A 22,979-nucleotide genomic window follows, 5' to 3' on the forward strand; every position below is an offset into this window, starting at 1 on the left:
CATAAGAAAGTTTTTTAAAGAAAAAAAAATAAGTGTGTTTTACTTACTATTAAATTAGCTCATAGATATTTAGTGCTTATAAGATATTTTAAGCTTATAAGCATTAAAATTTTAAGCAAATAGATATTTAATTAAGATCTTTAGTGATTGATAAATTAAAAAAAAAAAAATTATGAATGCACCCATTTTTAAAATTACTAAAATGAACATTAGACAAAGTGTATAGTAAAGATATAAAACTAAACAAGAGTAATATAGTGAAATATTTAACCAAATTAACTTACGATAAATTGATCTCTAGTTTATCCTTTTAACTTTTAAGCTGAGTTTATACAAGATAAATATATATATATATAAACTTATTTTTAAAATTCATAAGCTTGTATGACCAACTTAACCCCAAAATCTAACAAGGATGCTAAACAAAGTCACAGGTTGCCAGACAAAGCCAACCAAGCCAGCCTCCACGAAAAGATCAATAATTAAACCTTACTTACAAATTCCAATTACTCAAAAGGGAACATGAGTTCTACCTCATATTAGCATTAATTTATAATATCTAAACTAAATAGTAAATTTTTAACCATACCTAATTGCAAGACATTCCAACAGCAAAAAGAAAGAGGGGAAAAAAAACTTATTGACTTCTCAAAATAACCAATACGCTTGCAACAAAAATATATTGCAAGAAACTCTCTAAATCTTTAAGCTCTCAAATTTGAGTCCTAAACAAAGCTGAATGAGCAAAGAAAATATATTTGTCAAAAACAGTACATGCCACATCATACATTTCTCAAGAGATGCAATCGCCAATTGTAAAATTCAAGTCAAAAAGAGAAATACCTACTACCTCTAATGAATTTGACAGATTTGATTCCCTCTTAACAGCAAAAACTATAAACCCTAGAAGAACAGCTCTTGGCACAATTTGATCCACCTGTATTGTTGTTGCAACAAAAACCACAGGCAAATTTTCAGTGCCTGCGACCTTGATAAAATGACTAATCTATGTTCCTAAATATGGTGATCTGTATGTAGTTTGTGAAGGGAATTTCCAACAGATTTAAGAAGGGACACACATTTCGATAACCCACGCTTGGTTCCAATGGTACAAAACTTTCATATCTCATTTCGCCACAACAAAGTTTTGAACTACACATGCTGTACTCCATATCAATGTTTGGCTCATTTCTTACCAATTTCAGCACCTCCACCAAATTTGTGAGCTTAGGACTTTCTGTTGAGTATGATTAGCTTATGTTATTGGCCTTCTTATTTCATGTATTCCAACACACTCTGGGTAATGTCTTCAAGGAAAGAAACAAAACCCATGACACTTGTGAAGCCATTGCCATTAACATCCTGTTCCTCAATGAGGTAATGCTCAAAAGCAGAGGCATCATCATGCCCTCCCCGGATAAAAATCAATTTCGGAGTTATACTCCTGTCTTGCTTCAATTTGTTAATGGTTGTTCTTAATAAACCTGGGAAGAAATTCTTGTCTTAGAAAGCAAACAAAGCAAATTCTTTCCAAGGATACATTTCTTCTGCATGAAAGCAGCAACAAATGATACAAAGAACTTACAATCCTGGGGTGGAGGAAAAGGAAGCGCAGGATCTGCCGTAGATGAGTAGAACACAATTAGAGTTGTAAATGCATCAAGGAAAAATATTGGACTACCACTGGTAATTAGAGCAGCACGGCTCAAAGAGTGGCGAGGATATGCTTGTTTATCTGGTGTAGAATATGACATTAGTACCGGATATACTGCACGATGAAGGGAACTTGGTTCAAGCGCGCTGGAACAAAAATTTAGACAAGTGATTTCCACAGTTAATTCTCACAGAAGTAAAGCAGAATTAATTCTCAATAGTATAGCTTTACTGTGCAAGAAAACTTAAATAATACATAAATAATGGTTGAAAAATCATAAAGCTTTAACATATTTATGACAATAACATTAAAAAAAAGTGCATTAAAACTAATTGCACAAATTAACTTCAAAACAACATTCGCAAGAAATCTTCATAAAAGCAGGCAAATATTTGTCTGCTATAACATGGAAAATAAACTAAAGCAAAACAAATCCTTTGAATCTGACTGAATCATTATAATTATCAGTAAGATATTAGGATGATCATTTCAGCAATAAATATTTCAATTCTCTGCCAGAGTAGGTGAATGTGGGAGAAGGTTATCTAATGATTACTTGGCCTTGGTCTCAATTCTCTTCAAACCTTGTTAACAATTTTCATTCTCAGTTCCAAGATAGCAAATTGATTCAATCTCAGTTAAAACGGTGATTGTTACATCACATGTAAACATCAGAAATACCTGAAAAGACATTGCAGGTAGATCCGGTAGTCAGGGTGGACACCTTCTTCATGGAAACGAAGAAGAGGATTTCGAAGCAAAGCAAAAACTAGACGAGGTAAGGGCTGCAGTTGTGGGCAATGTGAGAATGCAACATCAATCTGACCAGTTACCAAGCTCCCATTCTTAAACTGAACCAATTTATAAGCATCATTATACTGAGCGGTGAGGATTACAAGCCAATCATGAAGCAACATCCTGCCCTCCCGAACCCCTTGCTCCAGAGAGGCTAATATAACCTGTGAAGTTGAAAAATTTATAACCAGTATACAATAAGATTCAAGTATGTTTGATAATTGGGGCAATTCTTTATGATTTCCTTTATTATAATTATAGTCAACAAACAGCAACTATTGTTTTTTTAGGGTTAATGTGATTCTTTTAGACTTAAGAGTCCCTTATTGATCGGTTTGGCACTTGCTCAAGGAGACTAAACTAGTTCTTGTTTAGGACTTGTCATACATGAGAAAGCCAAGCAAATACAGATCATTCTAATCAATAATTCCCATCCCTACAAGAATGCCAAAAGAACTAGGAACGTTTAGCACTTGAATGATAATCAAACAAATATAGACTTACTAATTTGCAAGTGTGATTTCCAAACAGAATTGAAATTATTTACATCTACACCAGCTGTTTCTGTTATAGACGCTTTTATCGGCAAAACTTATAATCGACAGCAGCAAGTAGATCGCAGCTCAAACACTTAATCATCCTTTCTAGAAAAGACTAGTTTCAGATAAGGATGAGTCTTATTAGACTAAAAATATGCTGTCATAGTGCTATTTTATTCTGATAGGAATTTTGCTATTTTATTTTAAGTAGGACTTCTGATTTACTTAAGACTACTTGCAGTAGGACTCTATTTGTAATTTCTATTTATAGAGATGAATTTTATGAATAAAGCAAGCATATTTTGAGATACAAATCGAGATTAGAGGCTCTCTCTTTAACGAGTCTTGAGGTAAAGGGGCTCCCTCCAACGAACTCCATCACAGCAATCACAAATTCAGCAAGGCGAGGAAGAAACAAAAATAAAAGAAAGGCTGCTGTAGCTGAAGATTCGGCAGTTCATCGACCTGTGACAAGATCCTTAACCAGAAAACTCAACAGTTCCTCACATAACATTAGTGTGAGAAAGCTTTTACCTGCCTCTCACTTTAAACGAGCAGTTAAATTTCATTCAAACTTAGGAGTTGAGAGGAAACCGATGTCCCAAAATGTCTAAACTAGCACAACACTTTCAATTGAATACCATTACCATACCATTAATTATTTAAGTTTACATTGTTCAAAAAGTTATCTATTTTATTAGCAGATGTGCTATATTTCTTAATGTATATGACTTTGGATTATCTTATTATTAAATGGAGAGAGGGGACTAAATTATTAGATTACTGTCACACCTTGCTGAATTTACTTTTTAACAGATTACATTATGATTCAATGGAAAGAGGAAATGACACCTTGTGAACAAGAACTGATAGGACAGCTTCAGGATCAACACTGTCATAGAGTTCATTAACATTTCGAGCAGCACCAAATTGCAAAGTTCGGATCCTCAATCGCCGTTTAAGGGAATGCTTCCCTCTGCATAAATATACAGAACTTAAATGTTAGCTTACAACCAATGACAAGCAATCAAATGTCAGTAACAAAATCTATGTTGTATGAACAATCTACAAAGCTAGGTACATCTATCCAACATATCATATATCTAATTTGCACAACATTCAAAATCATTTATATCAAACAAGTTGACCAGTTAGTGTATCAGTTAAGTCATACCCACTTGCAGAAACCAACCCTGAATTTGAAAGCTCTTCAGGGGGCACAACAACTGTGTACTGAAATGCAATCTGAAGCACAGGTTGTTCTGATGCATATCTGCAAAAGAAAACACAGCCTAAGTTACTGTTTGAAATTATTGTTCAAAAGAACCTCAAATAAACTCAACATATTGCAGGAAGCAAACTGTGCCAGACTGAAGAAAGGTAACATGATGGAAACAAAGAGAGAAAGGATATAAAAACACAACCATGCCAACACCACTAAAAGATCATAAAAATGAAAGGTTAAGAAGATAACACTGTTAATTTTTTTTTTTTTTTTAAAAAAAAAAGCCATTCATAAAGCAATTATGCCCACAATCTAATATTTATATATCTGTATTCAAATTCTTCAATAAATGAAACCTTCGATTCCATTACAGCTATATATATACACACACATACAAAGTCACACACATATGTGTGCACCATTTTCCCATATTTACCTATTGGAAAGACGTATGTGCAAATATGCATTTGCACATTGATGTACCATAATAGACCATGCAATTTGAGAATCTTGCATACTATAAAAAAAAAAAGAACTATTTTTCTCCCCATAGTTACACATTCAGAAATTCTTAAATTCTTTGTTGTCCCCGAGAAAACAAGTGGCTCTATATTCATTTAAGGAGCTTTTATTGGCCAATGAAATGGCAGAAGAACCAAACCAGAGAATGCATAAAGTAATATGCATTTCACGGTTAATTCGTGAGCCTCTCAACAGAAAGATCAATACAATTTCTATCGTAAGTATGACATATAAAACAAAATTAGGTTATTAACTTTGAAATATACATGCCAGATGAAATTCAAACTTGCTGCCAGTAAAATTCATTGCATAGTCCAATCCATTTCCATTTCATTTGTTTGTTATTCACAAGGATGTGTAGCTTCTGACTACATGTAAAGTGTCACCATTGCATATTTGAGATTTGCTAAAAGAAGGGAAAAAAACAATGTGGCTTTAGATTGTAGATTAAAAAGATGTTACAGCAGGAAAATACTAGATTCTAGCGATAAAACGATGTAACATTGCTTTTAATCTTCACATGCATTACCCACTTGTCACCGTGTGATAAAAGCTTTTGACATGCACATACAAACTTCATCAAAGGTCAAATAACAATAGCTAATTAAGGATTATAAAATCTTAGGTATTAGAGAAGTATATATATACCTGGAAAAGCCATCTGTACTTGCAAAATCAAAATCATAGGCATATGTGGCATAAGAATCACAACAAATAATGTGCTGAACATTTTCGTATTGTGGATCTGGAAAGAAATGACCATACTGCAATAAACAGTTTAAGCATGTCAAAAATTTGGTACAACTCATTGGGTTGTTAAAGAAAATGAAAGCCACTTACAGAATGACCAGGCTTAAACTCAGAAGATGTCCTCAATCGAAGTATGCAACCAAAAGCATATGGTCGACTTAACATCCGATAACTGCAATGTACAGTGCACAAATTAAAACTGAACATTCGACCCACTAAAAATGGTCATAAAAACACTTTTTCAAGCGAACTCATACTTACAATATAGAGAACATTTACATGTTTGCATTAGTGAAATAGATGCCCTTGTATGCCTTAAAGATGATCAACATAATGTTCTTGTTGAATTTATTTGAAAATATAAATTACAATTGCTATTACATATTTAAATTAGATACTCACATGTCCTGAGGAAGTGTCGAGTCATCTGTATTTGAATACAGAAACAATGAGCCCCCACTTTCAATGCTAAGAAACTTGAGGGATGCTAAATCCGTGTACTCATTTGTAACAGCAAAAATGTCTACACATACACCTGCTTGAACAGCGACAGCAGCCTGTAAAATACATGTTATTGCACACATTTCCCAAAAATTAGAACTCAAAAGCTAATAAACAAAAGTTAAGCTGGACTACCAGATCTTTGTAGAACGGTGTCTGTTCTGGAAGTAAAGCCCTGTCTGCATCCTCACCCTTACTAGCATATTGTTCACCATACCTCCTTGTGTCCAATTGCCCAGCCCCATAATCAGGAGGACCAGATAGAAAGGCAAAGACTCTAGCTGCAATTTTCTCAATCAGGCAACAACATGGGTCACATCTTCAAAATACATAGAAACCTTCTAAACCAATGAGAAACAACTGGTCCTTAATTACTTTAACTCTAAGAAACTAAAATTCAATATGAGCTTTAAAAAGCAACACAAACCTAAAGCAAATATGTTTCCATACTCTGATCCAAGGTATTTAAATAGGGCTTCCATTGCAACACCAAAACCCCGCCCACCCATCAAAACACCATCTAGCCCTTGACCTGCACCTGTTGTTCTCTCCCATGCAGTTGTTGGCCTAAGTGTGTCAAGTGCAGCTGTAATACGGTCCTTACAAGTATCAACCTGTAACAGAAGCAGTCAAGTTATAATGGTCCATTTTTAATGACCAAGCATATATGATTTCAAGTAGTGAACAAGAAGAGACAACCTTCCAACTGAACAATGACAACAGAAGAAAAAAATCACAACCTGACATATGTGTACTAGACTACTACTGACATCAATTAGGAGATATTTTATATTTAGCTTTATCAAAAGCAATCAAATAATACATAAATATCCAAAGTAATATGACCAATATACCGGGGCCAAGAATTGTAGTAAAGGCATTGCATCTTCAAGCTCAATTGGCAGGGTGCCCTCTGTATCAGAAGGAATAAACATGTTCTTTACAACCGGAATAGGCCCTTGAACATCATACAATCCCAGTTTGTGGCTGAAGGTCGCAAGCCCAAACAAAGCACCAGGCGCAAGAGCTGCAAAAGAATTCAAAAGAAAGTTCACATCCGAGGTCATCGTCATACAGAACAGTCAAGCCAAAGAGGACTAAAGAACTGTTTTGATCTAGAAAAATTAAAATAAAGAAGATTCTTAACCTTCTAAAGCTGCTTGTAGTGCACTCTTAGTAAGCTCCAAAAATTCTTCTGAAGCTGCAGATAAATCCAGGAAGAGTTCATGAAGTATTCATCTCTTTGGAAAAGAATAGAATAAAAACATAAAGAGTCTCTGAGGCTTACACAGAATAAGAAAGAATAAAAACCACAAGAAATACAGTTATTTTTGAAGAAGAGAGATCACATGTTTTCCCTAGAGATGCAATACTTGTCTTACATGCTCAAATCAAAATATAAAAAGTTATACCTCAATTCTTAAACTAATTTATATAGCCTATATGTATATAAAGCCATGAACAGCAATATTTAGAGATGCATGCATACCCCTTCCAGTTGTCAAGATAATGATAAAAGGAGAAATTGCATTTCAGCAATGTTCATTTAAACCATCCAAAAAAATTTATCATTAACTTCATAGAGCCTGTCCAATTACGATTATCATGGATAATTCTTCTGATTCATTCTAGTAGCTTAATAGAACAAATTGCAGATTGACAAACTATAAATTAAACTGAGCAATACACTATAATGTAACTGAGCCAACCAACGAAATCTTACATGACAAATCCACAGCTGCCACATAGACTGGACGAGCTTGCATCATTTCTTCCTCTGACCCCTCAACTACGCCAAAACAGCATAAATTAGCATTAGCATTAATAACATTAGGGTAAATAAGTAACAAGATAAAGGTATCTTTCGGTGCTTAGAAAACATAAAGAGAAGCAAGGAAATCAAAACAGTGTCATTCAGCAACTGAGAAAGGAATCCATTAATGCCAATACAACATTGAACACTGAACAAAAATTCCCTCATTTTCTATGAAGAATTTTCCAGCATCAGAACAAAATAAAGAACACAGAAAATTAAATCACTTACTAGGCAACTCAAGATCAATAAACGAGGACATCATCTCCGCACAAGACTGAGGATGCGAGTAACGAGCAATGGCGCGAGAGGTGAGCCCATTAAGGGTTCCACAGAGAGCGCAGGTCCACGCCCACTGGTCGAGCTCGCAGTAGGTATTGAAGTAGGCGTAGCAATTCTCGCATCGAGGCAGTAAATCACCGTCCGATCCATAAGTTGGAGGCTGGCCATTCTCGTCCTTGGCAGCGAATGGGGTCACAGTGACTCCCCAAGGGAGGCCTGAAGATTCCTGTGCGTCTTGGTCCATTGGGAATCGTGAAACGGTGGCACGAACTGCCATGGTGCTTTCGATATTTTTCTTTCCCCTGATGTTTTTCTTCTGGTTTCTCGGGAAACAAACGGAGATGGAAGAAAGGGAAGAGTATTGAACCCGTAGGGTGGCTTGGAAAGAGCTCGAGGATCTACGTGGGAGGGACCAGTAGAGTTATGCCACATCGGAGAACTTCAGCAGACGTGGCATTTGTGTTCTTGCCCTCTTTTTAAGGACCGCCTTCCGTTTTGTTAAAAAGAAAATCAAAATGTCTAAAAAATCCAGAACTTCGGCACTTTGTCAATTTTAATCATTTTTTTTTTCTAATTTTAGCATGAGTTAAACTTTTTATATTAATTTAACCCATGATTAAAATCGCTGATACGGTGATTACTGTAGTATGAATATTAATATTTTATTTATTATTATTGATTTAGCCAAAATTATCATAATAAAATGACTAATTTAGACCTAAAACTAGTTAACAATAGAAAATGTTAAATTTATTTATTTTACTTAGTATATTTTATAAAATTTCTATTCTTCTTCCTCTCACCTTATAATTTTTTAAATGTATTCAAGAAAATTATTGTAAAATAAATAAAATACTTTACAATTAAAAATATTATACTTCATTTAAAGCATTGTTTGAAATTTTTTTTTTTTTTTTTCTGTCGGTTCACTTATTTTCCCTTAAAATTCTGAGCATAGATAACCAATATTTTTCAAAACGTGGAATGTTTTTTTAGTTTTAATGTAAACTTCAACGGTGCAAAGAGAGTTAATTTATGTGATAATAGTTTTATAGGAATATATAATTTGATTCTCAAATTTTATTTAAAAAACACTTTAATCTTTTAACATCTGTTTTTATGAAAATATAATTATTTAATTTATAATTTACACTTTAAATTTTATAGGATTAGATATTTATATTTTTATAAAGTATAAGAATAATTAGTTATATCTTATAAAATTTATATGTTAAATAATTACACTTTTATAAAGTTTAAACATCAAAATTTAATGATAAAAAGATTAAAGTGTTAATTAATCTTTGTATAAAAGTTAGAGTTAAATTTTATATTTAATCTAGATATATATAATTGCCTTAAAAGAATTTAAGTGTTGTATTGATATTCTCTAAAGAATTTTTTTTAATTGTTTTTTCTTTTAATATATTTTTGTATACGTGTTTTCAAAAGTATCATTGCAACTTTTTAACATGAACAATTAAGTACTTTTTAGCGGAACTAATAGGGACTACAACCGGCGAATTCATGTTTTCCTTGAAAAAATATTATTAATAAAAGTTTGAAATATTAAAATTAAATAATATTAACTTAAATAATGAATTTCGCAGTGAAATGTATTAACTTTTTATTGTTTTAAGTAACAAAACATTATTTTTACTTAGTTGACTATAAAATTCAACTCTAATGAACGAGTGTCAAACAGTACTTAACTTTTTTTTTTAAATTCTTAATTGAAAATTAAAGAAATAGAATATAAAAGTCATATAATTTATGAATTTCTTTTTTTATTACTGTTACCTATATCAACAATAATTATGAAAAAAATAATATTCATGTCAAGTATCACAAACCCTTCATATTAAAAAATTGGCTAATGCCGCTAAAGTTTTGCAATTTTAAAACATTTTAGCAAAAAAGAAAATAAAATAAATAGTCATAAACAAGGTCAAAGTTGGAAATATCAACTTAAAAAGATGTGAAAAGAGCAAGTAATGCTCGTCATGGTTCAATTGGTAACCAAAAAAAAAACCATAGCATTCACCATCAACAACCTTTATAAGGTACAAGTAATATAAAATGACAGCAAAACATACACTCAACATATTGCAACAAGATTCTATTAACTAATGATAACAAAATGCCGATTAAATCATTTCCTCCTACGTATTTGTGGATCTGGTGTAAATTTGCTGGCTAGCATGAGCAGAAATCATCCTGATAGAACCTCTTGCCATCAGATCCTTGATTGCTCTACGTGCCAGAGATCCATTAATCTGTAGAAAATGTAAACAACTCCTCAATCATCAAATAATATTCGTAGCAGAGAGAATAAAAAAAAAGGAGAATGCAGGTAACAGTATGTGATTAATACTCCATGACTACCAATGAAGCCAATCACACAATATCATCAAAGTTGAAGAGTGGCAACAAAACCGGAAGAAACACAGGGTCCAGCTGTATTTTATATGTACATGTATGCATTATACCTGTGCTTCTATTTTGGAAATATTGTTCCTAGCTTAATTCATCTATGATTCTAAAAGTAAAATTAGTTACTGAACTTCAGATTTTTATTAAAATATATGATATTGTTTATGAACATTGTCGATGGTGAACCTATTGTTCCCCCCAACAATTAACATTTCCCAGTATAACAAGATCATACTAGTTGATGTAAACATGAGGAACAATTAAGAACTCACCACTTGTGTTCTCCGCACTTGTGCTATGCAACCATTAAATATTCCATCGACCAGACTCAAGACAGTTAAATGCGAAATAATCATAATACGACAACAATATCCATAAGCATTAAAAAAAAAAAAAAAAAAAGACTATTATTCCAGACATTCAAAAAAAGAAAAACGTGTCACACTAGTATAAAATCATAAGCATGTCCGTGTTATCCACAGAAATAGTAATATAGAAGGGTTAGCTTCATCATAGACACATCCATCGCACCTTTTTACACACTTGGTTTCTATTTTCTTGGAACATATATACTTCGTCTCAGTTGGGTGTGTTGCCATAACAAAGTAAAGCAAGATCAAGCATTTAACTCAAGTTAAAACAGAATTATCGATCAAAAAGACCCAAAACCAAAGCATCTTAAGAAATCAGAAACACAAATTTAATGAAATAACTAAAAAGATCATAGAACATTGTAACTTCTAGATAGCATGATGACAACAAAACATACAGTCTACTCGGCCATTAAACAACATGCTTGTAAAAAAGTTAACAAAATAAAAGAGACTACAACAGCGTTCAGGGATAGAAATCACATTTAAGGCTATGACAAAGTTGCAATCCAACTTATTAACTTCCAATTGGGTTTGCAGTGCTAGCCAATGCATTTACAAATAAACTAAAATGAGTGTCAAAGATTCAAACGATACGAAGAAAAGTTGACATCATACCCTCAATCTGTCGGACAAAATTGAAGGAGTGACGAGCTTATACTTCGGAACCTCCGAAAGAAGTTTGTCATATGTGGCTTGATCGAACAAAACCATGTTGTTTACCTTCTCCTTTTGCTTACCCTTGCTCCATTTCTACGCACCAAACCAAACAAAACTAGTTCTCCAGTTTCGCAAACTAAGGTAACCTATATATATATGAACCGAAAAAGATAAATATTAGAAAATTTACCTTCTTCTTCTGCTTCCCTCCACCAGACTTGGCAGGCTTAGAGGACGGAGGTGGAGCCTTATCCTTCTTGGGCGCCTGCCAGAAGAAAGAACAACACTTTTGAACTTTTCTTTTTCTCGGAAACCAACAGGAGAATGAAAATTGAAAAAGAAGAAGCCGTTAACGTACCATTTGCTCGAAGGAATTGCAGACGTTTCGCTACGAAAAAATGGAGTTGCGGCCGCCGCTAAAAGGATCAGAGTGGGTTTAGGGTTTGTCTAAGAGACGGAGAAGATACAGAAGTTGTACTAATAACAAAAGCATTACTCTAGCCCAATTATGCGACACACACTCCAATTTTTAAAATTATAATATTTTTAATTTTTAATTTTTATTTTCAATTAACTTTATAAAAAACATTATTACCAACCCGAAATTTCATTCAGTTCATAATAGAAAAAAAAAAAAAAACCAGACCATCAATTAACTAATAGAAAAAATTATTATTATTTAAATTAAAACATAAAAATATTATATATTTCAAATATATTCAATAAATAAATTTATTTTTCATTTGATTATAAATACAAAATGCAATGCTATTAATAATATTTTCAAATTCTAAAAAATAAGTTTAATTTTTGTAAATAGAAAGTGATTTGAATAAAAGAAATTTAATTTTCTTTTTTTTTGATAATTTTGTTAGATGACGGTAAAAAGTAATTTCCGCATTAGCATTAAAGCAAAGAAAGATGAAAAATATGATAATTATGATTTGTGCAAAAAAATATGAGTGAATAATCAAAAGATTAAGAATTTTAGGCTTTTTTCACTTTTTTGTCTCATGCGTCAATTGCTAAAATGATTTGTGCGCAAAGCACGCTACCGACCACAGTCTTAAAAACGACATCCTCAATTTCACTCTTCCTAAATCATAGCAAATAAGTTTTATAAAAATAAAAAAAAAGTTGGATTTTTTTAAAAATCAAAATCAAGGCATATCAACTATACCTTATAGGGCTAGAGTTGTTAGCCACAATATCAAAGAGTAGTAAGGAAATTAAACCTGCAATATGCCAAAAGTATGTATAAAATGAGAAATAAATAAATAAAACTATAAACTTAATATTTTTTAGTATAAAAATTCAAAAACTAAAAGTAAAATATTTTTTTTATTTTATTAGTTGGGAAGAGATAGGAAAATCCAACCAATGCGTAGTAGTGTCTAAAGCTAAATAAATAAGATTACAATTAACATTTTATAACAAATTTTCATCTTTCACATAAATATATACACGTAAAAAAGATAAAAGAGTGAAGTGTGTTATTGTATTTAATGGTGAAATCCATACCAGATATTAGTTAACTTCCATGGCAGGCACCATGCTAATGGCTAATAAGCTTGTTTTTCTCTCTCTCTCTCTTTCTCTCCTCTGAAACTCCAATAAAGGCAGAAGCTTTAGCTGCTGACTGCTCCAACTCCAATGGGTGTTGTCTCTGGTTGAAAGTGAAAGAAGAAAACAGATTTTAATAACCCACATTACCAATACTTGTGCCTGAAGCTCAAGCTCTCTCATTTTCATTATTAATTGCTCCTACAAACAGCTAATTACCCTTTTTCTCCTCTTCTTCTAACTTTTAATCCATTGGTATTCTCTTTTATGATCTATGCCCCTCCATTAATTTCCCACCAAATCCTCTATCTTTCTCTCTCCTTCAACTTCAAGCCTTAGAAAAAGAGAGAAATAATTAAAGAAAACAATGGGAAACAGTCGGGGGAGTTAATGATTCTCACGTCCCACAAAACCCATTTCTTGAATCCAACTCTACCTCGCCAAATCTCTCAACAACTGCAGCAACAGCAAACCTTGTATTGTTTTCTTGAAGCAAAAAATTATTTAATACCCATTAACAAAGAAAAGAAAACATTTTTTTTCTTTTTAATATTGCAAGAAAACGCCCTTTTCATTGCCAGCCATGACTGAGGTCCTCCATTCCCCTTCTCATTTCCCTTCTTCACCAAGCACCACTTTTGCTTCTAATTCTTCTTCTTGCGCCCCTGAAGCAACTTCCTTATCCTGCGCATCTCCCAGGCAACTTCCTTCAATACAAGGTAATGGTGGCGGTAGTGGTGATACTCAGGAGGAGGAGGGTTCTCCGGTGACTTTCTCTGACCCAGATGAAGACTTTGTGAAGGCCAGAGAGAAGAAACAGAGGGAACAGCTTTCTTTGTTGGCTCTGGTCGTCACTCTGTTTAGGAAATCTTTGGTGGCTTGCAAGAGTGATAGAAGGGAGCTTTGTGCCATGGAGATCGGTTGGCCAACCAATGTTCGCCATGTGGCTCATGTTACCTTCGACAGGTTCAATGGTTTCCTGGGCTTGCCTGTGGAGTTCGAGCCTGAAGTGCCTAGGAGGGCTCCCAGTGCTAGGTACATTGTGAATTTCTTTTTTCAGTATTATATATTATGAGATGTGAATGCTGTTGCTTTTCCCTCCCTAAGATTTTTGCACTTGTTTGCACTGTTAATTTGCCTAGTTTTATTGGTAAATTATTATCTTGGATGTTTAATCCGGTTATACAAATGCAATTCTTAAAATCATATTGTGAAGTTAATCTCCTTGCTTGAATTTCACTGTATTTGAAAGATATTAGTTTATCTATTTATTGATGCAATTTCTCAATATCTTGGTCTGCTCCCATTTGAGAAAAGGAAATGGATCTCGACGGAGGAACTACAATGCAAGTCTAATATAAAAGATGGCAATATTAAGTAATCATAGTTTGAAATATATAGCTATATACAAACACCAAGCCCCTCTTGCACCTTCCCCAACCTTCACTATTAGTTGCATCTAGTTTAGGGCATTGCTATCTATTTCCGTAAAAAATGAGAAATCAGATATATCAAATGGTTACTGAAGCAATATGGAATTCTACTGCAAATCCAGTAACAGATGCCTTTGTTCCATCGTCTTCTCAAAGTTTTGGGGCATTCATCTTTGGTGTTGTTCATGAATCATTGCCTTCCTCAAAAAAAGCATTTCATGACTGTCTAGATTGATACTTGAACTTGATTTACATAATTGTGCATATTATGCTCAGGAAGGAATTGCTTTAAGAACTTCCATACAAATGCAAAATTGTTCAATTACCAGAGCTGTGAATGTTAGTGTGGTCGAGGTATATGTGACCATTACAGATATTCAAAAGTGACCGACTTTATGTCTCTATTTTCATCTGTTGTATCAACTGATTTCTTGAGTCTGGTAGTTGTATGTTTTCTTTCAGATCCAGTTTATTAGGCTTATAGCACATGCATATTATTTCTAATGTTTGGACTCCATGGAATCAAGAATGTGAATAACTTCCAAATTAGTCAGCATCATGACATCACTTCATAGCAACTTCTTGAGGATATCTATGTCAAAAAAATATCTAAGGCACTTGCAAGTAAGATTTTACAACATTTAACTTGTTCTATGTACTTCTTAAAGCTCCAAGTATTGGTCTTTTACATGTTTCTTTTTATAGGGCCTTACATTTTGACAACCATCATTTGTGCCACTTTACCTCATAACATGAACCTTTTCATTATGTAGTCAAACTGTCTTTGGAGTTTCAACAGAATCCATGCAGTTGTCTTATGACTCCAGAGGGAACAGTGTACCAATGATACTCTTGCTAATGCAAAGGCATTTGTATGCTCAGGGAGGCTTGCAGGTACATCTCCTTGTTATTTTCTATGTTAGTGCCAATAGACTGGCCACAAAGATTAGGGAATTCAGGAAAAAGAAAAGGAAAAGCTTTTGGAAATAATTGTGTATCATTTATGTGAAGATGCTTGCTTTATTTATAGTTGGGAGTTCAGTTTACATTGATTTGGGTGGTCATAATCAAATTGTTAATTACTGTATTCAGGCTGAAGGGATTTTCAGAATTAATGCAGAAAATAGTCAGGAAGAATATGTGAGGGATCAATTGAATAGAGGAGTGGTACCAGAAGGTATTGATGTACACTGTTTAGCAGGACTTATCAAGGTATAGCAGCACAAATGCACAATTTAATTTCATTTCATTTCCCTTCTGAATGCATTCTGCTTTTGACATATTTAGTCTTTGCATGGAGCTACATATTCATCCAAGGTGAATTGAAATGGTTGCTGAGTGGTGAAAGAAGTTATATCAAGCCAGGGAATGTGTTTTGTAATTGTAATGGTTAATCAATCTGGGAAGGATTGCTTAAGAGGAGGAAGGGATGAAAAATAGGAATACTGAAAGAAAGACTTCCATATTGATAACCCATGTGATGCACCGGTAGAGCTATCTGCATGTTAGAATCAAACTGATCCTAATTTATAACAATGTACAATTTGTAACATTTTGATTACCATGTTGATGACACAATGGTTGCTGGATACAGGTCATGCCTCTGAGAGGAAATAGCTAATGTGCATGGTATCAATCAGGCTGAATTAGGTTATGCAATGTTGCAGGCAACATCATAAAATATATTTTTTTTTGGGTCATGATATATATTTTAAGCCTGAATTAGGTACATTTTAACTGAGATATTTGATTTGGTTGCTTTATTAGGCAAGAGATTAAAAAGATGGCTCACTGTTGTATTCTTGAAGTGCCTAAAGTTAAAAAGTTAACTGTTCATCTTGCAAAATTCTTCTGCGTTGAACCATTTCAATAAGCTCTTCATTATTAAGTATTGCAACACAGGCCATTACAACTTTGGCTTCTGAATTGACCTCTACTATTCCTCCATCACCATGATTAACCACCACAACAGCAGTAACCTTACATCCTTAGCTATTTTTCTTGTGCATTACCAAACCTGTTTTACTAGTGGTGCCATGCTATTACCATCACTCAATGGTGCAGAGTTTGAGCCTACAATTTTCCCATGTCCTTGACCTCTCATCTGACAGCCTCCTCACCACTACCTTCACATACCCGCTATAACTCCACTATACAAACAAACCTATTATTCCATCATTGCTTTTATGCCACAACCAAGATAGATACAGTCAATATTACATAATTTTTTTGACCTCACAGTAGATGATTGAAGGCCTAAAGCAGTCTGTTTATTGAGTCTGCATAATAGAGACAGTGTTCAGCTCTGAAATTTTTGGCCCTATGTTGCTTTTGCTTGTTTGGACTAACTCGAAAAAGATAGTATTTAGCATCCCATGTATAAATGATAATATTGCTTTCTTAAGTGGCATTCTTCTTGAATTACATTATTACATGTATTAAATTTCCTACCTTTGATATTATAGTTAATATTGTTTGATGTGAAATTGAATAAAAGACGCGGCTTAAATTAATCAACAAGTGGAGATGAATGCTCAACTGCTATTTTGATATCCTGTTGTTTTCCAAGGATCCATTTTCTTGTCATGGTTTTAGTATTATCACATGTGCATTTGGGTGGGTGCCATTGTAGGTGCTTATTTTGTCACAACTTTAATCCCTTCACATTATTTTGTGTCAGATGTTCATTTATTAACCTGGAGTATGATTATTTCTCCAGGCTTGGTTTAGAGAGCTCCCAACTGGAGTTCTCGATTCTCTGTCGCCTGAGCAAGTCATGCAATGCCAAACAGAAGAAGATTGTGCTGAGCTTGCTAGGCGTCTACCCCCTATAGAAACTGCCCTACTGGATTGGGCCATCAATCTGATGGCCGACATTGTCCAGCAAGAACATGTAAACAAGATGAATGCCCGCAACATAGCCATGGTTTTTGCACCAAACATGACTCAGGTGAGTCTCTAACTCTAAAGTTAATTTCCATAGGCCCAGCATATCGTAAGATAGTATCTACACAAAACCAAACTATATAATTCTATTTTTGTATATTTGATTGTTAGATGCTGTGGTTACAATTAAATGGGTCTTCATGTTTTTCTTAAGGTTGGGGCTTATGTGGTACTTTTGGGCTTTGAACTAAAATGCTATTTAGAAAAGGAAGAATTATCCGTGAGTATTTGAATGAAAATAATTTTTCTTCTTCTTTGTTATATATATATGTACTCTAGATCACTGAAATTCTTTTATGGCTGTAAAAGTTGCAGATCTGGTGAGTGGTCTGTTGGCTGACAGTTTTGTCTTGATAATGTTTCAGATGGCAGATCCTTTGACTGCACTAATGTATGCGGTTCAAGTGATGAACTTTCTCAAGACACTTATCTTAAGGACACTGCGAGTAAGAAAAGATTCCATGGTGGAGCCAACTCCTATTTCACGTCTTGAGCCGTTTGATGAGAATGGCCATCAGAGCTCTTCACAGTCCTGTGTGGAAGCTACTATAAAAGACAATGAAAAGACAGCACAAACTTTCACTGCTGAAGAACCTGTTGTTGAAAGTTCCTGCAACTATAGTCAAAGTAATGTCATAACCGATGGAGAAAATCACAGGTATACTATATCTGCTGAGCAGTTAATTGCCAAAGGATATCAATCTTGTGATGCTGCTTCTCAGGTCGATACATTTATCAACGAATCTGATGCTGGTATTGTCAATGGTCTAAAAATTGGTGTTCATGCAAGACCTGGGCAAAGCAAGGTTGGTCAATCAAGCAGTTCAAATCTCAGAAAGAATCCTGGTAAGATAAATAGGCAGCAATCTATACTGTGTATGACGATGCCTATTGAGAAGACAGCTGGACTTAGCAACTTGAGGCGTATAGATTCAAGGATGGAACTTATTGAAGCTTGGCGATGAAAGAGATTCCAGTTGTTGGCCCCAACTGATTCTACAAAAAGGAGGCTGTCTGATTTGGAAGTTGCGTTTGTTCGTAAACTGTTCATGTATGTTTTCTGTGTGCTGACTTGTTTTCTAATTTCTCGAACAGACTCTTTGCTGTACGAATCTAACATCTACTGCTTGAAACTATAACTACTTCTCATTAACAATGAAATCAATTGTCCTGAAGCAATGCAAATCCATTTGTTAAATAATCATGAACACTTATAATTGTCATCTGAGTTGCTTGATGGGCTTCATTACATAGAGATGAGAATTAAACCATAGTCTCAACTTTTGTTTAAAGCAAGAACCAATGTGTGACAATGACATTCATATCTATTGGTTGACGACAGATTTGTTTCTTGTTTTGTTAATATTTGGGTACCACTTGTGGTGGTGAACTGTGTCCTGTTGCATGGGACCAGAACATACAGACTTTAGATGTAATAGTGGTAGCTAAAGCCACTGAAATGTTGTGGCAAAACAGAGTCACACGACTTTGGCTTTCTATGGTTAGAACAAAAGGAGCTACTTTCTTTCTCCTTTGCTATTAAGATAAGTTATCTGAAAATGGACAACATCAGCCAATGATTTTCTCATGGATACCTCAAACCATTAGGGAGTTTTCTATTGGAAGCAAGGTAATTAGTGAGTGATTAAGTAAAGACATCAGCTTACTCTGGTCACACCAGATGGAAATAGTATTATCATGATAAATAATATGAAAAAAAAAAATCTAAAATAACAGTTATTGTGAGACTGCCATAAATATCTTTTAAAGAATCACATGAGCATAGTCTGGTCGCAGCAGAGCAGATGGGAAGAGCACTATCACATAACATATGACAGGAATTTGGTAAGAATCGTTTTGTTTAACAAACAGAAGAAAAGGTTATGGTCCCTCTTATCCCAATCTATTACTACATCTTACCATTGGTATGCAAATCACAATCCTCGGATACACTCTAAACAAAGTTCAACAGAGTCGCAAGTTTTTTTTGTTATTGTTTGATGCAGCTTTTGCCACCTAATTCCATAACGTTTGATGCAGCTCATGCCACCAAATACATACAGCACATGGTTACTGTTAAAACGGCCATTCCAAAAATTGTCTTTATTAAATATATTAACCATTTAAAACAATGAACATAAAATTACAACCCATTTGGTATAAAAGAACAAGACAATCTTTGGTTTATTTGGATTTTTTTAAAAACAAAAAAAAAACCCATATTTTGTAATTTAAATCTTCTGAAAAAAGTTGAAATTTTTTTCATGTATCTGTTACCACCAAATTTAGACCCATCTTCAATATCATCCATTCTTGTTACATTCCAAGTGGACATCATCCATAAGGCCACAACTTATCATCCTAACTCCCCTAATAAATAGCATCATCTATTGATTTTTTCTACTCATGATAATCTCGTGCTTCTTTCTCTCCCTTTATCAACAAACCCTCTATCTTTATTTCTTTCATTTTCTCTAAAGCCTCTTAAAGGAGGAAAACAATACTAAAGAACTAAGCCATGGCTGCCTGTGGAAGCCTTCAGCATATCTTCGAAAATCCATTACCAGAAACTGCTCCACTTCTTGAATCCCTCTCTTCTTGGAAGCAAATCAAGCCTGTAAAACCCATCCAGCAATCATCGTTCGCTGACATATTCGGTGAGCTTCATTTCAAAGAAAATTCTGAGTTACTTTCATCACCACCTTCGTTTCCTGTATCATGCTTCTCTTCCCCTTCCTCATCTTGTATAGATTCAATCCCACACCCTGCAACTTCAAAACTGGACAAACTTGATAGTTTAGATAATGAATATGAGAGCAAGAAGAGCCCATCACAGGACTTCTTTTCAAGCACACCAAAGAATCATCAATACATAGGTGGCCACAATAATGGCGAGAGCTTTTCACAAAGGAAATATGAGAGCTTGCAACTATGCACAGAAGGGCTTGGTTTTGAAAGCTTTGATGATGTTTACTTTAACAATGAGATAAACGAATGTTGGAATGACCAAGAAGAGAAAGCAAGCATTACAAGGCATTCAACAACACAGAATCTAAGTGGAGAAATCCGGCGGTCCAGGCAGAATGGCAGAGCATTCCCTCCGCCAATTTCATGCATAGGCAAGAGTGGAAAGCCTTGGGTTTCCTTCAAGTCTTATAGACATGATGGCAGGTTCGTGCTTAAGCAAGTAAGGATTCCTAGCCAAGAGCTTTTACATGCATGTAGAGAAGATGGCCGTTTAAAGCTGCACTTTGTTCAGCCAAGTGATGAAATTCTTGAAGAAGAAGATGGTGATGAAGAGGTGGGGGGAGAAGGAATCTACATAGAAGATACTGAGCAAGAAGAAAATGAAGAAACAGGCAACAAAAATGATGAGGAAGATGACAGATGAAAAGAACAAGGTGCAGCAGGCATAAAGTCAAGGGCAATTGTCATATATCGGTAGGAATATTTTTTGCTCTAGTAGAAAAATCTCTAGCTTCTGTTTTTTCTTCCAGAGTTATTTTCAAATAAACAGAGAAAAAAGAGGAAAATATCTCCGACTAGCTAAGCGTAATTTCTTATCCTTCCCTTTCTTTTTCTCTCACCCGCTCTTTTCTTTTGCTTTATATTTCGCATTCAGAGCATCAAGAATCTATTAAAAAGAAAGAAAGAATAACACAATAATTGGATTTCACAATTAAGATTGCAAAGCATCAGTGAGTATTCTACAGTTGTATTAATGATAATTAATACTTAAAAATTTTCATACATATAATAATCTATTTCCTCTAAATTAATTCAGATGCTGAATGATGTGCATTCTGAGTTTTGCCTTGAACAGAAAGGCAACTTTAAAAAACAAAAATTCAGTTTATGGGTATCCACACTTGCATCAATTATGATATCAACTACTTTTAGAGGGTCCCTGTGAACTGTCAATCCCAATATAAAATTTCCAATTTCCATTCAATCACTCTTGCACCATATTCTTGGGAGACCATTGTTTGGCAATTAAAAAATAAAAAATAACCTGCTTTACATAATGTCCCCATATTCCAGCACAGAAACATTTGATATTCATGTGCAGAGGAAAGGAAAACAATGAAATTGTTTAGACGAAGAAACAGCTGGAACCTCCAAATTAGCTATGACACCAAATTGCACTAAAGGCATTATGGAAGTAGAAAAAGCATGCAAATTTGACATTCTCTTTAAGATCTTTCAGCTACTTTCTACGGTAGCTGGAAAGGAACAGATTATGACTCAAGATCTGCATAAGAATTCTGATAATGGCATGACAAATCAAAACTACACCTTTCATGCAAAGCATGTGATACTACTGTGTGTACGCGCATGTTTTTAGTTTATTTTATCTTTCGATGGACATGATGACTATATCCTGAATATCGAAGCAGGCTTTGAGAATTGTGGATTTTGTTCAGTGGAACACCCAGAACCTCATATGAATACGCCCTTCTGCTAACACATAAATCAGGCTTATTTAAGGTTTGATAATACCAGCTTACATACCAAATACTACACATTCAGGCCCCAGAACCAAGTAATTCTGAACCAGAATAGATTCTTATAGTAATCTTTTTCAACATGAAAGACGTTGAAAGAGAACAGAGCATTCCAGAAACCTGTTAGACTGCAGATATTCTATGGACAATAAACAGAAAGATCCCTTTCCCTGGACACATGGCAAGAAATGGATCCCAAATCTTAAAAATAGATAAAATCTGTTTCTGCCTGGCCTCATAGCTATATGGACTGTATAGCACTTTGCCACATCCCAGATCTGGTCATTTCTCCCTACTTTGATGGTATGTGGGATGAAGAGAGGGAGGAAGTCTTCCCACTCTAAATCCATGTAATCCACTTAGTTTATTATTAATTTTATTAAAAAATATTTAATTTATTATCTATATTTAAATACATTGGTTGGATTTTACTATAAAATGAGAAATAAATAAATAATTTACTATTATATTTCTGACATATAATTTATTTTTAATAAATAAATTCATATTTTACATTGATAAATTGAAATAAACAAATAAACAGAAACGAAGAAAATCTCCTTACGAAATGAAAAGAATAAATTCTACATTGCCAACCTTCGTGTGGATTCTTAATTGTGCAAAGGAAATAAGGATAAATTAAAGATGAAAAATGAAGAGAGAAAAAAAAAAGATAATAAATTTCTTTTTCTATTTGTTTAAAATACCAGTTTACCATGCATACAATATTTGAAGCCCTAACAAGGGCAAACCACAGGGAGCGTGGAAATATTTAAATACCATGCATTTTTAAACTAAGCCAATTTTTAAATAATATAGAAAGAAATAAAAAAAGTTTCTCCTAATAGCATTACTTAATTGCCAAAAAGTTATAATTTTTTAATATGATGCTGCGGTTATACAAGTAATTTTGATAGACGTAATATTTAATTTTCTCATTTCACTGCAAGTTAGAGAAAATATGTTTTAGGTTTCTCTTCCTTCTCC

The 22,979-nt window shown here is 34.0% G+C and overlaps 4 protein-coding genes across 6 annotated transcripts; 2 read left to right on the top strand and 2 right to left on the bottom strand.

The window, feature by feature from the left end:
- Positions 1 to 740: 740 nt before the first annotated feature.
- Positions 741 to 8,537, bottom strand: LOC110626672 (protein transport protein SEC24). The gene is made up of 14 exons (XM_021772711.2): positions 8,031 to 8,537; positions 7,710 to 7,775; positions 7,134 to 7,187; positions 6,841 to 7,013; positions 6,414 to 6,600; positions 6,122 to 6,267; positions 5,888 to 6,042; positions 5,576 to 5,657; positions 5,384 to 5,499; positions 4,163 to 4,261; positions 3,841 to 3,964; positions 2,336 to 2,613; positions 1,586 to 1,800; positions 741 to 1,484 (listed from the first exon to the last, which is right to left on the bottom strand). Exons 1-14 carry the CDS (start codon positions 8,356 to 8,358, stop codon positions 1,273 to 1,275), a joined length of 2,235 nt encoding a protein of 744 aa, XP_021628403.1. The 5' UTR covers positions 8,359 to 8,537; the 3' UTR covers positions 741 to 1,272.
- Positions 8,538 to 10,060: 1,523 nt separating this feature from the next.
- Positions 10,061 to 12,066, bottom strand: LOC110625985 (40S ribosomal protein S25). Its single transcript, XM_021771696.2, has 4 exons — positions 11,904 to 12,066; positions 11,736 to 11,810; positions 11,504 to 11,638; positions 10,061 to 10,357 (listed from the first exon to the last, which is right to left on the bottom strand). Exons 1-4 carry the CDS (start codon positions 11,904 to 11,906, stop codon positions 10,244 to 10,246), a joined length of 327 nt encoding a protein of 108 aa, XP_021627388.1. The 5' UTR covers positions 11,907 to 12,066; the 3' UTR covers positions 10,061 to 10,243.
- A 1,160-nt stretch (positions 12,067 to 13,226) lies between these two features.
- On the top strand, positions 13,227 to 18,685 carry LOC110626482 (rho GTPase-activating protein 1). Of its 3 annotated transcripts, XM_043961906.1 has the most exons (7): positions 13,227 to 14,143; positions 15,315 to 15,435; positions 15,634 to 15,753; positions 17,261 to 17,491; positions 17,642 to 17,707; positions 17,853 to 18,114; positions 18,210 to 18,685. In XM_043961906.1, the coding sequence occupies exons 1-7, from the start codon at positions 13,692 to 13,694 to the stop codon at positions 18,233 to 18,235; spliced, it is 1,278 nt and encodes a 425-aa protein (XP_043817841.1). In that variant the 5' UTR covers positions 13,227 to 13,691; the 3' UTR covers positions 18,236 to 18,685. The 3 variants fall into 3 exon arrangements, with proteins under 3 accessions (XP_043817841.1, XP_043817840.1, XP_021628092.1); XM_043961905.1 differs by having other exon boundaries at positions 17,853 to 18,685; XM_021772400.2 differs by lacking the exon at positions 17,642 to 17,707 and having other exon boundaries at positions 13,285 to 14,143; positions 17,853 to 18,685.
- A 1,036-nt stretch (positions 18,686 to 19,721) lies between these two features.
- On the top strand, positions 19,722 to 21,048 carry LOC110626484 (protein FANTASTIC FOUR 1). Its single transcript, XM_021772402.2, has one exon. The coding sequence runs from the start codon at positions 20,006 to 20,008 to the stop codon at positions 20,876 to 20,878; it is 873 nt and encodes a 290-aa protein (XP_021628094.1). The 5' UTR covers positions 19,722 to 20,005; the 3' UTR covers positions 20,879 to 21,048.
- Positions 21,049 to 22,979: the final 1,931 nt, after the last annotated feature.

The sequence above is a fragment of the Manihot esculenta genome, chromosome 11, assembly GCF_001659605.2.
Source record: "Manihot esculenta cultivar AM560-2 chromosome 11, M.esculenta_v8, whole genome shotgun sequence".
NCBI lineage: Eukaryota > Viridiplantae > Streptophyta > Magnoliopsida > Malpighiales > Euphorbiaceae > Manihot > Manihot esculenta.